Source organism: Scyliorhinus canicula, chromosome 13, assembly GCF_902713615.1.
Source record: "Scyliorhinus canicula chromosome 13, sScyCan1.1, whole genome shotgun sequence".
In the NCBI taxonomy this organism is placed as follows: domain Eukaryota; kingdom Metazoa; phylum Chordata; class Chondrichthyes; order Carcharhiniformes; family Scyliorhinidae; genus Scyliorhinus; species Scyliorhinus canicula.
The window spans coordinates 127,028,478-127,046,664 of NC_052158.1; the positions used below are offsets into that span (position 1 = coordinate 127,028,478).

Consider the following 18,187-nt stretch of genomic DNA (forward strand, 5'->3'; position numbering starts at 1 on the left):
TCTACTGCTCTGTGAGATGTACCCAAGGTACCATTACACGTGGTCCACATTTGTGTTGACCCGGCCTAAATGGCGCCCTGGCGAGGTGCCACAGTCATTGTCATTTGCTTCTGGGCGCTGGGTCAACCGGCGTACGGGTAATTTGAATGACTCATTTCAATGGCACATTTAAATATGCATTTCTGTGTCTTGCCCAGCCCGATTTACGGCTCTCCCGGGTTAAACCCTGCACTCATGGATTCGTGCCAAGCGCAAAGTGTTTGCTGAATCGCGCACACAATTTATCATAATTATCTGTTTTGTGCTGTTAATTTACCTTTCTATGATTAGAATATATGACAATTTCTGGAGCGATCCAATTTTTCACATTACGTTTTCACAGTAACTTCATTGCTTTGTTAATGTAATCCTACTTGTGACACGAAAGATTATTATTATTGACAGAATAAATTACAAATGTTGGTGATAACCTTTGCACAAATGAAAAGCAAACAATGATATTCATTGGTATTTTGTGAACTCAATGAATAAAATTGAGCAGACAAGTCTGAACTGCCTGTAGTCGAATCATCTTGTAACATCGTACTTCAGAATAAAACATGTACTCCTTAAATGGGAGGTCCAGGGTTGTCTGCGAATAAGTATCACAGCACTCAAAATTTCCAATCTGACATGATTTTTATTCATGTTGTTGCTGAATTTATATGCTTTTTGCTGCGATTAAATTGGGCTATCGCTTCACTTCACTGACAATTCTATTATCATCAGCAGCAACATCACCATCGACTTCAACATCAACTGAACCATCTACAATGATAACCACAGCTTTCAACACTTCAGCTTCAACAGCAACAAGTGAAACAACAGGTATTTTCAGTGCTATCCAATTGTTAATGTTCAACCTCTGACTGATAACTGATATGTAACACAAGCAGTGATCTAGCCTTACCTTGAATATCATCATCAACCTATGTGACGCTCCTTCAATGCGATCATACAAAAATCACATTCACTTCCGCTGTAAACTATACAACGTTCCCTCGGCCACTGGGAATTTCCCCTCACCACACCTCCAGGCTCAATTCTTGACAGTTATAAACTGGCACCCCAGATCCATGGCACTGCCTACATGGCACCTTCGAAGTGCTTCTGGTGCCCTGGCAGTACCATCCAGGCACCCTGGCAGTGCTATAATGGCAACACAAATGTTGGTGATACCTTTTGCACCAAAGAATGGATCCTGGGCGGCACGGTGGCATACTGGTTAGCACCGCTGCCTTCGGCACTGAAGATCCGGTGTCAATCCCATCCCCGAGTCACTGTCTGTGTGGAGTTTGAAATTTCTCCCTCTGTCACCCCCACAACCCACAAATGTGCAGATTAGGCAAATTGGCCACATTAAATTGCCTCTTAATTGGAAAAAGAATAATTAGGTACTCATAATTTATAAAAAACAATAAATGCAATCAATGATATTCATTGTTTTTTTTGTAAACTCATTAAATTAAATTGTGCATACAAGTTTGTACTGTCTGTAGTCGAAAACTATATTAACAGCAAAATACCTTGGAACAACATACTTAAAAATACAATATGTTCTCCTTTACTTGAGATCCAGATAGTCCTTAATTTGCTCAATATATATGCTTTTTGGTGCAATTAATTGGGCGATTGCGTCACTTCACCGACGACTCTATTATCATCAACAGCAACATCACCATCAACTTCAACATCAACTGAACCACCTACAATGGTAACCACAGCTTTCAACACTTCAGCTTCAACATCAACAAGTGAAACAACAGGTATTTTCAGTGCTATCCAATTGTCAATGTTTGACCTCTAACTGATAATTTGTATGTTAAACAAGCAGTGAACCAATCTTACATGAAATATCATCATCAACATTTGTGAAATTGTAAGTCTTCCATATTTTCATGCTTTCATTCCGGCGAATACCCTAACATTTCCATTGCTACAATATCAGTTCATCCATCAAAAGTCAGGACATTTCCAGAACCTTCAACATGTTTGAATTCTTGGACACATTTCAAATTTACAAAGCTGATTTCTTTCTCACAAATGAATTGAAGCTGAATAAAACAAATGGGTGTTTGTGCTTCTGACACAACGTCTACAATCATTCCTTTATTCAAGATTTGATGTCAAAACAAAATCAATAAACATGCTCACGCAGGGACATTCCTATCTTTCCTAATATGGATATGACTAGTGCCATAAGGAATAAAAGCTTGATTCATCGATTAGTTATCATTGACGCTCCTTCAATGGGATCATACATAAATGACATTCACTTCCGTTGGAAACTATACGACGTTCTCTCGGCTGCTGGGACTTCCCCTCACCGCCACTCCAGGCCCGACTCCTGACAGTTACAAACTGGCACCCCAGATCCATGGCACTGCTCACATGACACCTTGGATGTGCTGCTGGCACCTTGGCAGTGCCACCCAGGCACCCTGGCAGTGCGATAATTGCTGTGAAGGTGCCAAGGTGGCACTGTCAGAATGCTTGGCTGGTAGTGCCAAGGTGCCCATGTCCGAGGATACCACCCTGAGTACCTGACCACTCAGGGTTTCTACTGCTCTGTAAGATGTACCCAAGGTGCCATTACAGGTGGTCCACGTTTGTATTGCCCAGTCCTAAATGGCGCTCTGGCGAGGTCCCGCAGGCATGGCCGTTTGCTCTGGGTGTCGGGTAAACCGGTGGATCTTGCCAGCCCGAATTGGGGCTCTCCCAGGTTTCACCCAGTACACCTGTATCCGTGCCGGGCACAAGGTGATCATTAAATCGCACCCACAATTTACCATATTACCGGTTTCTCTCTGTTAATTAACATTTCTATGATTACAATGTATGACTACTTCTGGAGCAATTACATTTTTCACAGAACTTTTCACAGTAACTTCATTGCTGTGTTCATGTAATCCTTCTCATGACAATAAAGATACTATTATTGACAGGCTGAATTACAAATGTTGGTGATACGTTTTGTATAAAAGAAATGCAACCAACGTTATTTGTTGGAGGGAAGTACTGCAACCAATGATATTCATTGGTATTTTGTAAACTCAATAAATAAAATTGAGCAGACACGTTTCTACTCCCTGTGGTCGAAAACTCTATATTATCAGCGAAACATCTTGTAACAACGTAGTTAAGATGACCATGTGTACTCCTTAACTTGGAGATCCAGAGGGCAGCACGGTGGCGCAGTGGGCTAGCACTGCGCCCTCATGGCGCCGAGGTCCCAGGTTCGATCCCGACTCTGGCTAACTGTCCGTTTGCTGATTCTCCCCGTGTTTGGGTGGGTTTCGCTCCCACAGCCCAAAAAGATGTGCAAGCTAGGTGGATTAGCTACGCTAAATTGCCCCTTAATTGGAAAAAATTAATTGGGGACTCTAAATTTATTTTAAAAACCTCGGAGATCTAGGGTAAGCTGCAAATAAGTATCACAGCATTTTCAAATTTTCAAATCTTCCATAATTTTATTCATGGTGTTGATCTATCATCAAGGAAGAAATTGCGAGGCATCTGAATAGAAATTGTCCCATTGGGCAGACACAGCATGGGTTCATAAAAGGCAGGTCATGCCTAACTAATTTAGTGGAATTTTTTGAGGACATTACCAGTGCAGTAGATAACGGGGAGCCGATGGATGTGGTATATCTGGATTTCCAGAAAGCCTTTGACAAGGTGCCACACAAAAGGTTGCTGCATAAGATAAAGATGCATGGCATTAAGGGTAAAGTAGTAGCATGGATAGAGGATTGGTTAATTAATAGAAAGCAAAGAGTTGGGATAAATGGGTGTTCCAAGGGCAATGTGTCCAAGTTTGCAGATGACACTAAGATGAGTGGTTAAGCGAAAAGTGCAGAGGATACTGGAAGTCTGCAGAGGGATTTGGATAGGTTAAGTGAATGGGCTAGGGTCCTGGCAGATGGAATACAATGTTGACAAATGTGAGGTTATCCATTTTGGTAGGAATAACAGCAAACGGATTATTATTTAAACGATAAATATTAAAGCATGCCGCTGTTCAGAGAGACTTGGGTGTGCTAGTGCATGAGTCACAGAAGGTTGGTTTACAAGTGCAACAGGTGATTAAGAAGGCAAATGGAATTTTGTCCTTCATTGCTAGTGGGATGGAGTTTAAGACTAGGGAGGTTATGTTGCAATTTTATAAGGTGTTAGTGCGGCCACACCTGGAGTATTGTGTTCAGTTTTGGTCTCCTTACTTGAGAAAGGACGTACTGGCGCTGGAGGGTGTGCAGAGGAGATTCACTAGGTTATTCCCAGAGCTGAAGGGGTTGGATTATGAGGAGAGGTTGAGTAGACTGGGACTGTGCTCGTTGGAATTTAGAAGGATGAGGGGGGATCTTATAGAAACATTTAAAACTATGAAGGGAATAGATAGGATAGATGCGGGCAGGTTGTTTCCACTGGCGGGTGACAGCAGAACTAGGGGACATAGCCTCAAAATAAGGTGAAGTAGATTTAGGACTGAGTTTAGGAGGAACTTCTTCACCCAAAGGGTTGTGAATCTATGGAATTCCTTGCCCAGTGAAGCAGTTGAGGCTCCTTCATTACATGTTTTTAAGGTAAAGATAGATAGTTTTTTGAAGAATAAATGGATTAAGGGTTATGGTGTTCGGGCCGGAAAGTGGAGCTGAGTCCACAAAAGATCAGCCATGATCTAATTGAATGGCGGAGCAGGCTTGAGGGGCCAGATGGCCTACTCCTGCTCCTAGTTCTTATGTCCTTATGTTCTTATCTTGATCAATTTATGTGCTTTTTTCTGCAATTACTTGGGCTATTGCATTACTTCACTGACAACTCAATTGTCATCAACAGCAACATCACCATCGACTTCAGCATCAACTGAACCATCTACCACGGTAACCACAGCTTTAAACACTTCAGCTTCAACATCAACAAGTGCAACAACAGGTATTTCCTGTGCTATTCAATTGTCTATGTTTAATCTGTAACTGATTACTCATATGTTAAACAAGCAGTGAACCAATCTTACCTGGAATATAACCATCAACCTATGTGAAATTGTAACAGCCTTCCATATTTTCATGCCTGCGAATGTGGTATTATCATAACTATCAGCATTACAAGGGTTAATTAGTACCGTGAATAACCACCGGAGGGAGTTGCAGATACTACGAGATAAAGCAGTAATAAAACAAACAAAGAACAATACAGCACAGGAACAGGCCCTTCGGCCCTCCAAGCAGCGCCGATCACGTGTCCTCTCTTGCCGAACCGCCTGTGTCCTTCTATACCCTGTCTGTTCATGTACCTACCCAAATAAGTCTTCAAGGTCGCTAACATATCGACCTCAACCACCTCACTTGGCAGTGCATTCCAGGACACCACCAGCCTTAACGTAAAACATTTCCCCACACATCTCCACTCAACGTTTCCCCCCCTCACCTTGAACTTGTGTCCCCTTGTAACCTTAATTTCTTCCCTGGGAAAAACCCTCCAACTGTTCATGCTATCTATACCCCTAATAATTTTATAAACTTCTATCAGGTCACCTCTCAGCCTCCATCTCTCCAGGGAGAACAATCCCAGCTTATTCAATCTCTCCTCATAGCTAATACCCTCCGTACTAGGCAACATCCTAGTAAACCATTTCTGTACTCTCTCCAAAGCCTCCACATCCTTCTGGTAGTGCGGTGACCAGAATTGGACACAGTATTCCAAATGTGGCCTCACCAACATTCTATATAACTGTGACAAATTTTTGAGCTTTTAAACTCGATACCCCGTCCTGTGAGGGCAAGCATGAAATATGCTTTCTTTACCACCATTTCCACCTGTGCTGCCACTTTTAAGGATCAGTGGATCTTCACGCCCTGATCTCTCTGTGCCTCTGTGCTCCTGATTGTTCTGCCATTTATTTTATAGCTCCTACCTGATTGGATCTACCAAAATGCATCACCTCGCATTTGTCCTGGTTAAATTCCATCTGCCATTTCTCTGCCCAATTTTTGCAGCCTATCTATTCCAGTTGTATTCTCTGACAATCTTCATCACCATCCGCAACTCCTGCAATCTTAGTGTCATCTGCAAACTTGCTAATCATTTTTTTCCAAGTCATTTATATATATTACAAAGAGCAGAGGTCCCAGTACTGATCCCTGCGGAACACCACTAGTTACAGACCTCCATTCGGAAAAACACCCTTCTTCTGCTTCCCTCTGTCTTCTCTGGCCAAGCCAGTTCTGAATCCATCCAGCTAGTTCACCCCTGACCCCATGTGATTTAATCTTTTGCACCAGCCTGCAATGAGGGACCTTATCAAATGCTTTACTAAAGTCCATGTTGACAACATCCACTGCCCTTCCCTCGTCAATCATATTCGTCACCTCCTCAAAAAACTCAATTATGTCAGTGCGTACAAAACCAGACTATCATTAATAAGACCATTCACTTCCAAATGTGCAGAGATACAATCTCTGAGAATTTTTTCCAACAGTTTCACTATCACTGATGTCAAACTCACTGGCCTATAATTACCCGGTTATCCTTGCAACCCTTCTTAAATAACGGGACAACATTGTCTATCCTCCAATCCTCTGGGATCTCACCTGTGGCCAACAAGGACACAAAGATTTTTGTTGCAGGGCCAAAGCTTTCATCTCTTGTCTCCCTCAGAAAACTGGGGTAGATGCCATCTGGCCCGAGGGATTTGTCTACTTGAATGCTTTTTAACACACCTAACACTTCCTCCCTCGTAATAACGACCTGTTCTAAAGTGTTTACACATCACTCTAAGACACCACCAATCAACGTGTCCGTCTCCTTGTGAATACCGATGCAAAATACTCATTAAGGATATCACTTAAGTCCTTTGGTTCTATACAAATTTCCACTCCTTTGTCCTCGAGTGGACCAATCCTTTTCTACCTACCAAGGAGACTTTGGATATAATCTGACACAAAACATCTTTCAAAAGTTTAATTTCAAAAGTTAATTTAAAGGGATAAGTCATGGCAGGACAGCTCCAAGCTGTCAGCATGTGTTGCAGGAGGTGTCTCCCGTTACAGCTCCTGGAAGCTTGAGTTTCAGAGCTGGAGCGCTGCTGGAAACACTGGGAAGCATTCCCTGAGTTGGAGAACATCGTGGATAGCACATACAGAGAGGTGGTCACACTGCAGCCTCAGACTCCGCAGGCAGGAAGGTGACCACCAGACAGAGCAGGAGAGCGAGACAGGTAATGCAGGAATCTCCTGTGGCCATTCCCCTGCAGAACAGATGTATCGTTTTGGATACTGTTGAGGGGAATGGCTTCCAATATTCAAAAGGGAGGTGGAGAGAAAGCAGGGAATTATAGACCAGTAAACCTAACATCATAGTGGGGGAAAATTCCGAAATCCATTATCAAGTACTTCATAGTGAAACATTAGAAAGCAGTGGCAGGATCAGTCAGAGTCAGCATGGATTTATGAAGGGGAAATCATGCTGACAAATCTGTTGGAATTCTTTGAAGATGTAACCAGTACAGTTGACAAGGGGGAACCAGTCGATGTGGTATATTTGGAATTTCAGAAGGCGTTTGACAAAGTCCCGAATAAGAGATAATTGTACAAAATTAAAGCTAATGCAATTGGGGGAAGTGTATTGAGGTGGATAGATAACTGGTTGGCAGAGAGGAAACAAAGAGTAGGAATTAATGTGTCCTTTCAAATTGGCAGGCAGTAATTAGTGGTAACCCCACCTAACCTTTTTTTGGACACAGAGGTCAATTTATCGTGGTCAATCATTCTGACCTGCACATCTTTGGACTGTGGGAGGAAACCGGAGCACCCGACGAAACCCCCGCACACACGGGGAGGACGTGCAGACTCCGCACAGACGTGCAGACTCCGCACAGACAGAGACCCAAGCTGGGAATCAAGCCTGGGACCTTGGAGATGTGAAGCAACTGTGCTGACCACTGTGCTACTGTGCTACCCATGACCTGGACAGGCTGGGCGAGTGGGCAAATCAATGGCAGATGGTGTATAATTTGGGTAAGGGTGAGTTAGTCACTTTGAAAGCAAACACAGGAAGGCAGATTACTACCTGAATGGTTGTAAATTAGGAGAGGGGAGTGTGGCAGCGGGACCTTGGTGTCCTTGTGCACCAGTTTGCTTAAGGTACGCTTGCAGGTTTTGATTAAAAAATTGAAAAATGTGGCATTTGGGCTATGGGTGTTATTCTGGGAGGACTTGGGCTTTTGTTTGGGGAACCAATGTCGGGCTAAGGGAGCAGATGATCAACTTGTGCTTGTGTCTTTAGAGGAACAGGACGTCACCAGTCAGTGCCTTGAAGCTCATCTGCCTGCCATTCAATTAAAAATCATGTCAAGTCTTTGACTATGTTGAGGGGGAGAGAAAAAAAAGATGATTGGCCATCATTTTCTGTCTACGGGTGTGTGTGGAGTCGACTCCAGTGGGAGTTTTTGTTGTTTATAAAAAAAAATGATTATTTTTTATTGGAAAGGGGCATGCGCTGGGACTCGCGGGGGCCGGTGCTGTTTAAAGAAAGGCGACAGTTGGCAGCGTGAGCGGGAGGCATGCGCTGGGACTCGCGGCGGCCGTTATTTTTTCAAGATAACAGCAGTTAAGAGCAGTTGGGGCTGTTGAAAGCAGTCCAGTTGAAAAAGACAGCCGGTGAGGAAGGCAGCCGACGACCGGAGCAGAAGAAAAAAGCCAACAGCATGCAGAGGCTGGGCGAACGGCTCCGTAAAGTGAATAAAGTGCCAGGGGCTATAAAGAACAAGGACATAAGGAAGTAAATAAAGAGCAGAGGGAGGAAAGAAGAAAAAGTTGTGAGGCTCGCTTAAAAAAAAAGAAAAACCAAGCAGCCCAGAAAATATATCGGAAGACCCAAGACTAAAACAATAATGATTGACAAGGAAGACCTGAAGGTCTTACTACTGGTCCAAAACATCGAAAGAAAAAGATCTGTTATATTGTTTATAAAATAAAATAGTTTTAATCTTTTAATTTTGAAAATAAACTTAGTTTAAGTTAATACCCTGAAAGAATTGTTGATAATTCCAATTGTAAAGTTTACTTATTCTACTTAAAAAGCCTCACCCGTGTGCAGAGCTATTAAATGATAGGTAAATGAAATCTTCTGGGAAGATATGGGTTGCACCGGTGATTAACTTGAAAAATTAGTTTAATCCGAATAGCACCCACCTAAGTCTGTCTAGGAATCATGGACACAAGGGAGTCCCTGTGCAGCACATAGAATTTCTCGACCTTTTTTGGTGTAGGGGGAGAATTCTTGGTGGTTTTAACTTCAAGGTGCAGCAGGCGGTAAAGAAGGCTAATGGTTTGTTGACTTCATTGCGAGAGGTTTTGAGTACAGAAGCAGGGATGTATTGCTGCAATTATACAGGGCCTTGGTGAGGCCACACCTAGAATATTGTGTGCAGTTTAGGTCTCCTTCTCTGAGGAAGGATCTTGCTCTCGAGGGAGTGCAGCGAACGTTTACCAGACTGATTCCAGGGATGGCGGGACTGTCACATGAGGAGAGATTGACTAGGTTAGGATTGTTCTCACTGGACTTCAGAAGAATGAGGGGGGATCTCATGGAGACTTTTAAAATTCTAACAGGACTAGACAGGGTAGATGCAGGGAAGATATTACCAATGATGGGTGTGTCCAGAACCAGGTGTCACAGTCTGAGGTTTCAGGGTAAACCATTTCGGCCAGAGGTGTGGAAACATTTCTTCACCCAGAGAGTGGTGAGCCTGTGGAATTCATTACCACAGGATGTAGTTGATGCTAAAATATTGAATATATTCAAAAGGCAGCTAGATATTGCAGTTGGGCAGAATGGGATCAAAGGCTATGGGTAGAAAGCAGGATTAGGTTATTGAGTTGGATGATCAGCCATGATCATGATAAATGGTGGAGTAGGTTCGAAGTGCTAAAAGGCCTCTGTTATATTACCTTACGTAATATATATATATTACTCTCTTGAACCAGCCGAGTTGTTGAAATGAGCAATAATCTTCTTTTAAACATAAACTAAATAATAATAATGATAATAATAATCGCTTATTGTCACAAGTAGGCTTCAATGAAGTTACTGTGGAAAGCCCCTGGTCGCTACATTCCGGTGCCTGTTCGGGGAGGCTGGTATGGGAATTGAATCCTCGCTGCTGGCATTGTTCTGTATTACAAGCCCACTGTGCTAACCAGCCCCTAGTATTTATATTGAGTAATATAAAGAAATATTGTGAGTTCTTTTACTTCATACTCAACTCAAAAAATAAAGAAACAATTGTAGAGATAACTAATTAAATTATACATACAATGCTTGAATACAAATAACTTCTTCTCTCTCTTGCTTTACTATGTGAGTTCTCACTGCACTCCTGATCCACACTGCTATCAGAAGAGTGGGAAAGTTATTTATATAGGTCCTGATAGTGACGCATCTAGTGTTCAATTGTCTCTACTAGCATTACATATATGATCATGTGTATCGATATACAGAGATCATTGCATCCCCCTTTTTGTTTTTTAACATTTTCTTGCAAATATTAAAATAAACTTTTACATGTGAAATTCAGGTGGTTACATAGTAATAGCAAATACTAAAATAGCTCCACAAATTCAATCAATTTGGTCTTCTTCTTGTCCTTGTCGATCATTCTAATTTCACAGGTGATGAAGAAGTTTTAATGTTCTTGTTACTTGCGAGATTGGAATTAGTTGACATTGAACTTGTTTTGAAATTGTGTGATATATGTCAAGATGAGGAAAATCTGTGTTTGATCTTTGACTTGAAGTAGATCATGATGATTTCTTCTATAGCTGTTGCCATCTGAAGTTTTAACCAAATAAGATCATGGAGAGAATTGCCTAATGATATGAGCAATGTCAGACCAACCTCCTTCAGGAAGTCTGCATCAAACAGTATAATTTTCTGTTAGAATTGACAAATCATAGATTATCATAGAATTTACAGTGCAGAAGGAAGGCCACTCGGCCCATCGAGTCTGCACCGGCTCTTGGAAAGAGCATCCTACCCGAGGGTCAACACCTCCACCCTATCCCCATACCCAGTAACCCTACCCACACTAAGGGCAATTTTGGACACTAAGAGCAATTTATCATGGCCACCCCACCTAACCTGCACATCTTTGGACTGTGGGAGGAAACCGGAGCACCCGGAGGAAACCTACGCACAAACGGGGAGGATTGCAGACTCCGCACAGACAGTGCTGCAAGCCGGATATCGAACCTGGGGACCCTGGAGCTGTGAAGCAATTGTACGTCCACAATGCTACCCAGGTGCTGCTCTAATTGTCTTTGCATGTAAATCAAAATACTGTTTCGTTTCAGTCTTTGTTGCTGAAGTTACTTCACAGTAAGAGTTGATTAGAATCAGGAATGTGTACTGAGGAAGAGTTGTTCTTATGCATTCTGTTATATAACCTGACAACAGAGGTGAAACTCTGTAATTAAATAGTGTTGATAGAAATCAGATTGTGAATCTTTTGATTTGCTCAGTAACTGTTTAATTATGTGGAGACTTTCTCAACCTTCCCATTGGACTGAGGGAAATGAGGATCAGACGTGATATGTTCAAAATTGTTCAAAATTCTTTACACTCATTCCTTGAAAAACATGGGCCATTGTCAGACATTACAGTATGAGGAATACCATGCCTGACAAATATTTCTCTGCATGCTTTAATAACGGTTTTGGATATTAGATCATTCAACTTCATGAGTTCAGGAAAATTGGAAAAATAGTCCAACAACTCAGTTACATACCCAATGAATGAAACAGATCAATACCCCTTTCTATCCATGGTGATGTAACGATACCATGTTGTCGTAATGGTTCTTTGCATTGTTGAGTCTGATGTGTTTGACATGTTGAACATGATGATATCATGTCAGATATATCTTTGTTTATACCTGACCAATAAATTGATTGTCTGGCTCGGGTTTACATTTCTCTATGCCTAGATGACCTTCATGAAGTCGAGAAAGCATTTCTGACCTCATGCTGCCTGGTATGACAATTCAATCTTGTCCTCAGCAAAATACCATCCAAGATAGTCATTCAGATTGTATGCTCTGGTATTGTGGACAGTGACCTCTAGGCCATCCATTTTTAGATGCATAACTTTGGTCAAGGCAGCATCTTTTTGTGTTTCTTCTCGAATATGTTGGAGCTTTGAATCAGAGGCTGGAAGTAACTCTCTGAAAAGTTGCAGGTGAGAATCAATGTCATTGATTGATTCCTCTTGAAGAATATTAGTGTTAATGGATGAGTATCATCTATTACTAAAATTTTGCCTTGAGTATATATCAAATTGAAATAATAATGTCTCAATTTTATCATTAATCATTGTAGACATTGTATCATTTCATTTAAATTCTTTCCAACGATGTGTATAAGTGGACGATGGTCAGTCTCTACTGCAAACCTTGGTAAACCATTAACATACTCGTGGAGATTGGAAATTCCAGTCACAAGTCCAAAACACTCTTTTTCAATCTGGGTGTACCTGCACTCATTCACAGTCATGGATCTTGACGCGTAGGCTACTGGAACCCATTCATTTAAATGATCTTGTTGTAGCAGAACAGCATCTGTGCCATTTTTGCTAGCATCAGTTGAAATTTTGGTGAGCCTGGTCGGGTCAAAGAAGGATAAGCTGGAAACTTGGATCAACTATTGTTTCAGATCTGTCCATTCACTAGTATGACTCTGTGTCCAGTTGAATTCACTATTCTTCCTGATCAGCTGACGTAATGTTCCAGAGGAGCAGGTACACGTCTGGGTGGATGTATCACAGGCTTGACATTTTTTTTAAAAGTATCTTGTACTGAAATGGTAGTGTACCCATGCCTTGAAATACATCAGAGTATTCCTGTAAAAGTTGTTTGATGTCTTCTGTAAATGTTGCTGATTCACACGTATTGAGGAAAATTTGTGAATGAGTTGCAAATCCTTCCAAGCTTGAGCACCCAATAGTGAAGAACGATTGTCATCCACTATCTCGAATCTGATTTGTTTGTGAATGTCCCGATTGGTAGCACTCATATAACATGATCCATGTGAGAAAATTGGATTGCTATTATAATCTCTTAAAGAACACTCTGGAGGAATTATGTTATGGTGACTTTTAATCACAGACAGATCCTTGGAATTCAGAAAATTCGCTGAAGCATCAGTGTCGAATTTGAATGAAATTGGAACATCATTAATACAGACAGTAGTCATCCATTTGTTGCTGATGATGTTAACGTTTGATCTTTTGTTGCTTGAAGATCCTTTTTATTTTCATGTAGAACTTTTTGTGTTGCATGGAGATTCTTTTTGTTTGCTTGCAGTCATCTGCGTAGATGTCTCAACCACTCCAACGAATAAAGTATTTTCTAATGAGAAAGTATCATCATCTTGTGCAAAATCTTGTTGAGTGTTGATTTATTCATCCTTGTCAGCAGCTCTCACATTGTAGTTTCTTTTATGTGCAGGAGGAGGATAACTTTCAGATGATTAACACTAAGAGGCATAATGGTTAAGCTTGGAACATCTCAGGCAGTGTTTTCCAAAAGCAGGGCATTGTGCCTTTAAGCTGGCGTGATCACACCTATGACACGTCATCACGTTGTCTTTGTGACGTATGTTTGACGTATGCGCAGGCGCAGACTTCTTTTTCTGTGTCTCGCATTTCTGTGCGTAGTGCATAACTATAGGCCGGTGAGCCTAACGTCTGTGGTGGGTAAGGTCTTGGAGAGGATTATAAAAGATACGATTTATAATCATCTAGATAGGAATAATATGATTAGGGATAGTCAGCATGGTTTTGTGAAGGGTAGGTCATGCCTCACAAACCTTATCGAGTTCTTTGAGAAGGTGACTGAACAGGTAGACGAGGGTAGAGCAGTTGATGTGGTGTATATGGATTTCAGTAAAGCGTTTGATAAGGTTCCCCACGGTCGGCTATTGCAGAAAATACGGAGGCTGGGGATTGAGGGTGATTTAGAGATGTGGATCAGAAATTGGCTAGTTGAAAGAAGACAGAGAGTGGTAGTTGATGGGAAATGTTCAGAATGGAGTTCAGTTACGAGTGGCGTACCAGAAGGATCTGTTCTGGGGCCGTTGCTGTTTGTCATTTTTATAAATGACCTAGAGGAGGGCGCAGAAGGATGGGTGAGTAAATTTGCAGACAACACTAAAGTCGGTGGAGTTGTAGACAGTGCGGAAGGATGTTGCAGGTTACAGAGGGACATAGATAAGCTGCAGAGCTGGGCTGAGAGGTGGCAAATGGAGTTTAATGTGGAGAAGTGTGAGGTGATTCACTTTGGAAAGAATAACAGGAATGCGGAATATTTGGCTAATGGTAAAATTCTTGGTAGTGTGGATGAGCAGAGGGATCTCGGTGTCCATGTACATAGATCCCTGAAAGTTGCCACCCAGGTTGATAGGGTTGTGAAGAAGGCCTATGGTGTGTTGGCCTTTATTGGTAGAGGGATTGAGTTCCGGAGCCATGAGGTCATGTTGCAGTTGTACAAAATTCTAGTACGGCCGCATTTGGAGTATTGCATACAGTTCTGGTCGCCTCATTATAGGAAGGACGTGGAAGCTTTGGAACGGGTGCAGAGGAGATTTACCAGGATGTTGCCTGGTATGGAGGGAAAATCTTATGAGGAAAGGCTGATGGACTTGAGGTTGTTTTCGTTAGAGAGAAGAAGGTTAAGAGGTGACTTAATAGAGGCATACAAAATGATCAGAGGGTTAGATAGGGTGGACAGCGAGAGCCTTCTCCCGCGGGTGGAGGTGGCTAGCACGAGGGGACATAGCCTTAAATTGAGGGGTAATAGATATAGGACAGAGGTCAGAGGTGGGTTTTTTACGCAAAGAGTGGTGAGGCCGTGGAATGCCCTACCTGCAACAGTAGTGAACTCACGAACATTGAGGGCATTTAAAAATTTATTGGATAAGCATATGGATGATAAGGGCATAGTGTAGGTTAGATGGCCTTTAGTTTTTTTCCATGTCGGTGCAACATCGAGGGCCGAAGGGCCTGTACTGCGCTGTATCGTTCTATGTTCTATGTCCCGAGCTTGAGAATGCGTGCGCTGGGTAGCTGCTACTTCTTACAGGCTTCTGCGCTGCCTGCGACACCATCTTTATTTTTTCTGCCTCGTGGAGTGCTTTTGTGCCTTTTTTCTTGGGATACAATTCTAAATACTGACTTTTGGTCTGTTCACTGAAAATGCACTTTTCTATCGCGATTTTCAACGTAAAATCGTTTCGCCGAATTAAAGCTTCTTGCACTGTATCATCAGTAACTCTATAAACAATTTAATCTTGCACAAGAGAATCATGAAAATCCGCATAGTTACATGTTTTAGCGAAGAGTTTGAGATCTTTAATGAAGTTATTCACCGGTCACCAACTTTTTGAACACGCTTATGAAACTTGAATCTTTCTAAAATTTCATTAGTTTGCATCTTGCAATGGTCATTGAATTTCGCTATAATTTGATTAAACTGTGACTTATCTTCAGTAGCAGCAAAATTAAACTAATTATATATTTCAATCGCTTGCTGTCCTCCTAGGGACAGAAGCAAAGCAATCTGTCTTGCTTCAGATGCAGCGTTTAAATCACTAGCTTCCAGGTAGAGTTGAAATTGTTGTTTAAACAACTTCCAGTTTAAATTCAGATTACCAGTGGTCTTTAGATGTTTTGGTCCATCGACACTCTGTTTTTGTTGAAGATTCCGATTTCATGATCACTTCCGTAGTCGAATAGTTGATTCCGATTTTTCTTTTTTTATATAAATTTAGAGTAGCCAATTATTTTTCTTTTCCAATTACGGGGCAATTTAGCATGGCCAGTCCACCTAACCAGCACATCTTTGGGTTGTGGGGGTGAAACCCACGCAGACATGGAGAGAATGTGCAAACTCCACACGGACAGTGACCCAAGGCCGGGATTCGAACCCGGGTTCTCAGCACCACAGTCTCAGTGCTAACCACTGCGCCACATGCCGCCCTTCTTTTTTGTTCCAATTTCTTCACTAGTCTTTTTTAAAAGCCAAATTTAGCCTGGTACCATGTTATGTAATATATATATTACTCTTTGAACCAGTCGAGTTGTCGAAATGAGTAATAGTCTTCTTTTAAATATTAATTAATTTATTGAGTAATATAAATAAATATTGTGAGTTCTTTTACTTAATACTCAACTAGTAAAATAAAGAAATAAATTGTAGAATACAATGCTTTGATAACAAACAACTTCTCTCTCTAGCTTTACTATGTCTGTTCTCTCTAGACTCCTGATACACACTGCTATCAGAAAGAGTGGGAAAACCATAAATATAGGTTCTGATAGTGAGACCTCTAGTGTTCAATTGCCTGTACTGGCATTACATATATTGATCATGTATATTGATATCCAGAGATCACTACAGCCTCCTCCTGATTCTATCTTCTATGCATCTAGGTATCTAAGTACCCTCTTGTTCCAAATATACGTATAAAATGTCTTGCGATTCTCCTTAATCCTGTCTGCCAAGGAAATTATGTGACCCTTTTTGCCCTCCTAACTCCCTGCTTCAGCTCATTTCTACTTTCCTTGTACTCCTCAAGTGCTTCATCTGTTTTTAGTTGCCTGTAACTCACATATGCATCTTTTGTCATTTTGAGAAGATTCGCAACTTCCCTGGTCATCCATGGTTCCTGAATCCTGCCTTTCTTGTCTTTCCTTTTTACCGGTGCATGCTTCTCCTGCACTCCCATCAATTGCTCCTTGAAAGACACCCACATGCCAAATGTGGATTTACCCTCAAAGATCCTCTACCAAACAACAGCCTCCAAATCCTGCCTACTCTGGCTGTAGTTGGCCTTCTCCCAATTTAGCACGTTAACCCTAGGACAACACTTGTCCTTTTCCATGTGTATCCGAAAGCTTACGGAATTGTGGTTACTGTTCGTCACATGTTCTCCCACTGCAACTTTGGTGATCTCGTCGTGCTCGTTCTCTAGTACTTGGTCCAATATTGCCCCCTTTTTAGTCGGACTATCTGCATGTTGTTCTGAAAAGCCTTCTTTGACATACTTACCAAATTCCTCACCATCCAGATACCGAACCTTAAGGGATTTCCAGTTAATATGAGGAAAATTTAAGTCTCCCACGACAACAACCCTGTTATTTCAACATCTATCCTGAATCTGTTACATATCTGTTCTTCAACTTCCTGTGGGCTGATGGGAGGACTGTAGTATACCGTCATGTTAGTGACTGCCCCCTTCCTGTTTCTGGTTCTACCGACAGTGCTCGTTACTCCATGGTGTCCTCCCTCTGTACAGCTGTAATATGTTCTCTAACCAGTATGGCAACTCCCCCACCTCTTTTACCTTCCTCCCAGTCTCGCCTAAAACACCTATAGAAAAATCATAGAATTTACAGTACAGAAGGAGGCCATTCGGCCCATCGAGTCTGCACCGGTTCTTGGAAAGACCACCCAATTTAAAAAAAAAAAATTTAGAGCAGCCAATTTGTTTTTTCCAATTAAGGGGCAATTTAGCGTGGCCAATCTACCTATTCTTTGGGTTGTGGGAGCGCGACCCACTCAAACACGGGGGGAATGTACAAACTCCACACGGGCAGTGACCCAGAGCTGGGATCGAACCTGGGACCTCAGCGCCGTGAGACAGCAGGACTAATCCACTGCGCCACCATGTTGCCCTGGAAAGAGCACCTCATTTAAGCACATACTTCAAACCCAGTAACCGCAACTAATCTTTTTTTGGACACTAAGGGCAATTTAGCATGGCCAATCCACCTAACCTGCACATCTATGGACTGTGGGAGGAAACCTGGGCACCTGGAGGAAACCCACTCAGACACAGGGAGAACGTGCAGACTCCGCACAGACAGTGACCCAAGCCGGGAATTGAACCTGAGACCTTTGAGCTGTGAAGCAACTGTGCTAACCACTGTGCTATCATGCTGCCCTGGAATATTTAGCTGCCAGTCCTGTCCCTTTTTTAACCAAGTCTCCGTTGCAGCAATCACATCCAAGTTCCGCGCATGAATTAAGGCTTTAAGTTCATCTGTCTTACCTGTTATATTCCGTGCATTGAAGCAGATACACCCAGACCTCCAG

At 42.0% G+C, this 18,187-nt stretch overlaps 1 protein-coding gene across 1 annotated transcript in view; it reads left to right on the forward strand.

The window, feature by feature from the left end:
- LOC119975485 (serine-rich adhesin for platelets-like) overlaps positions 1–18,187 on the forward strand; it is a 117,524-nt gene that overhangs the window by 37,173 nt on the left and 62,164 nt on the right. Inside the window, exons 10-12 of the mRNA XM_038815217.1 lie at positions 772–867; positions 1,710–1,805; positions 4,876–4,971. Coding sequence (XP_038671145.1) covers positions 772–867; positions 1,710–1,805; positions 4,876–4,971 — 288 coding nt within the window. The remainder of the gene's footprint in view (positions 1–771; positions 868–1,709; positions 1,806–4,875; positions 4,972–18,187) is intronic.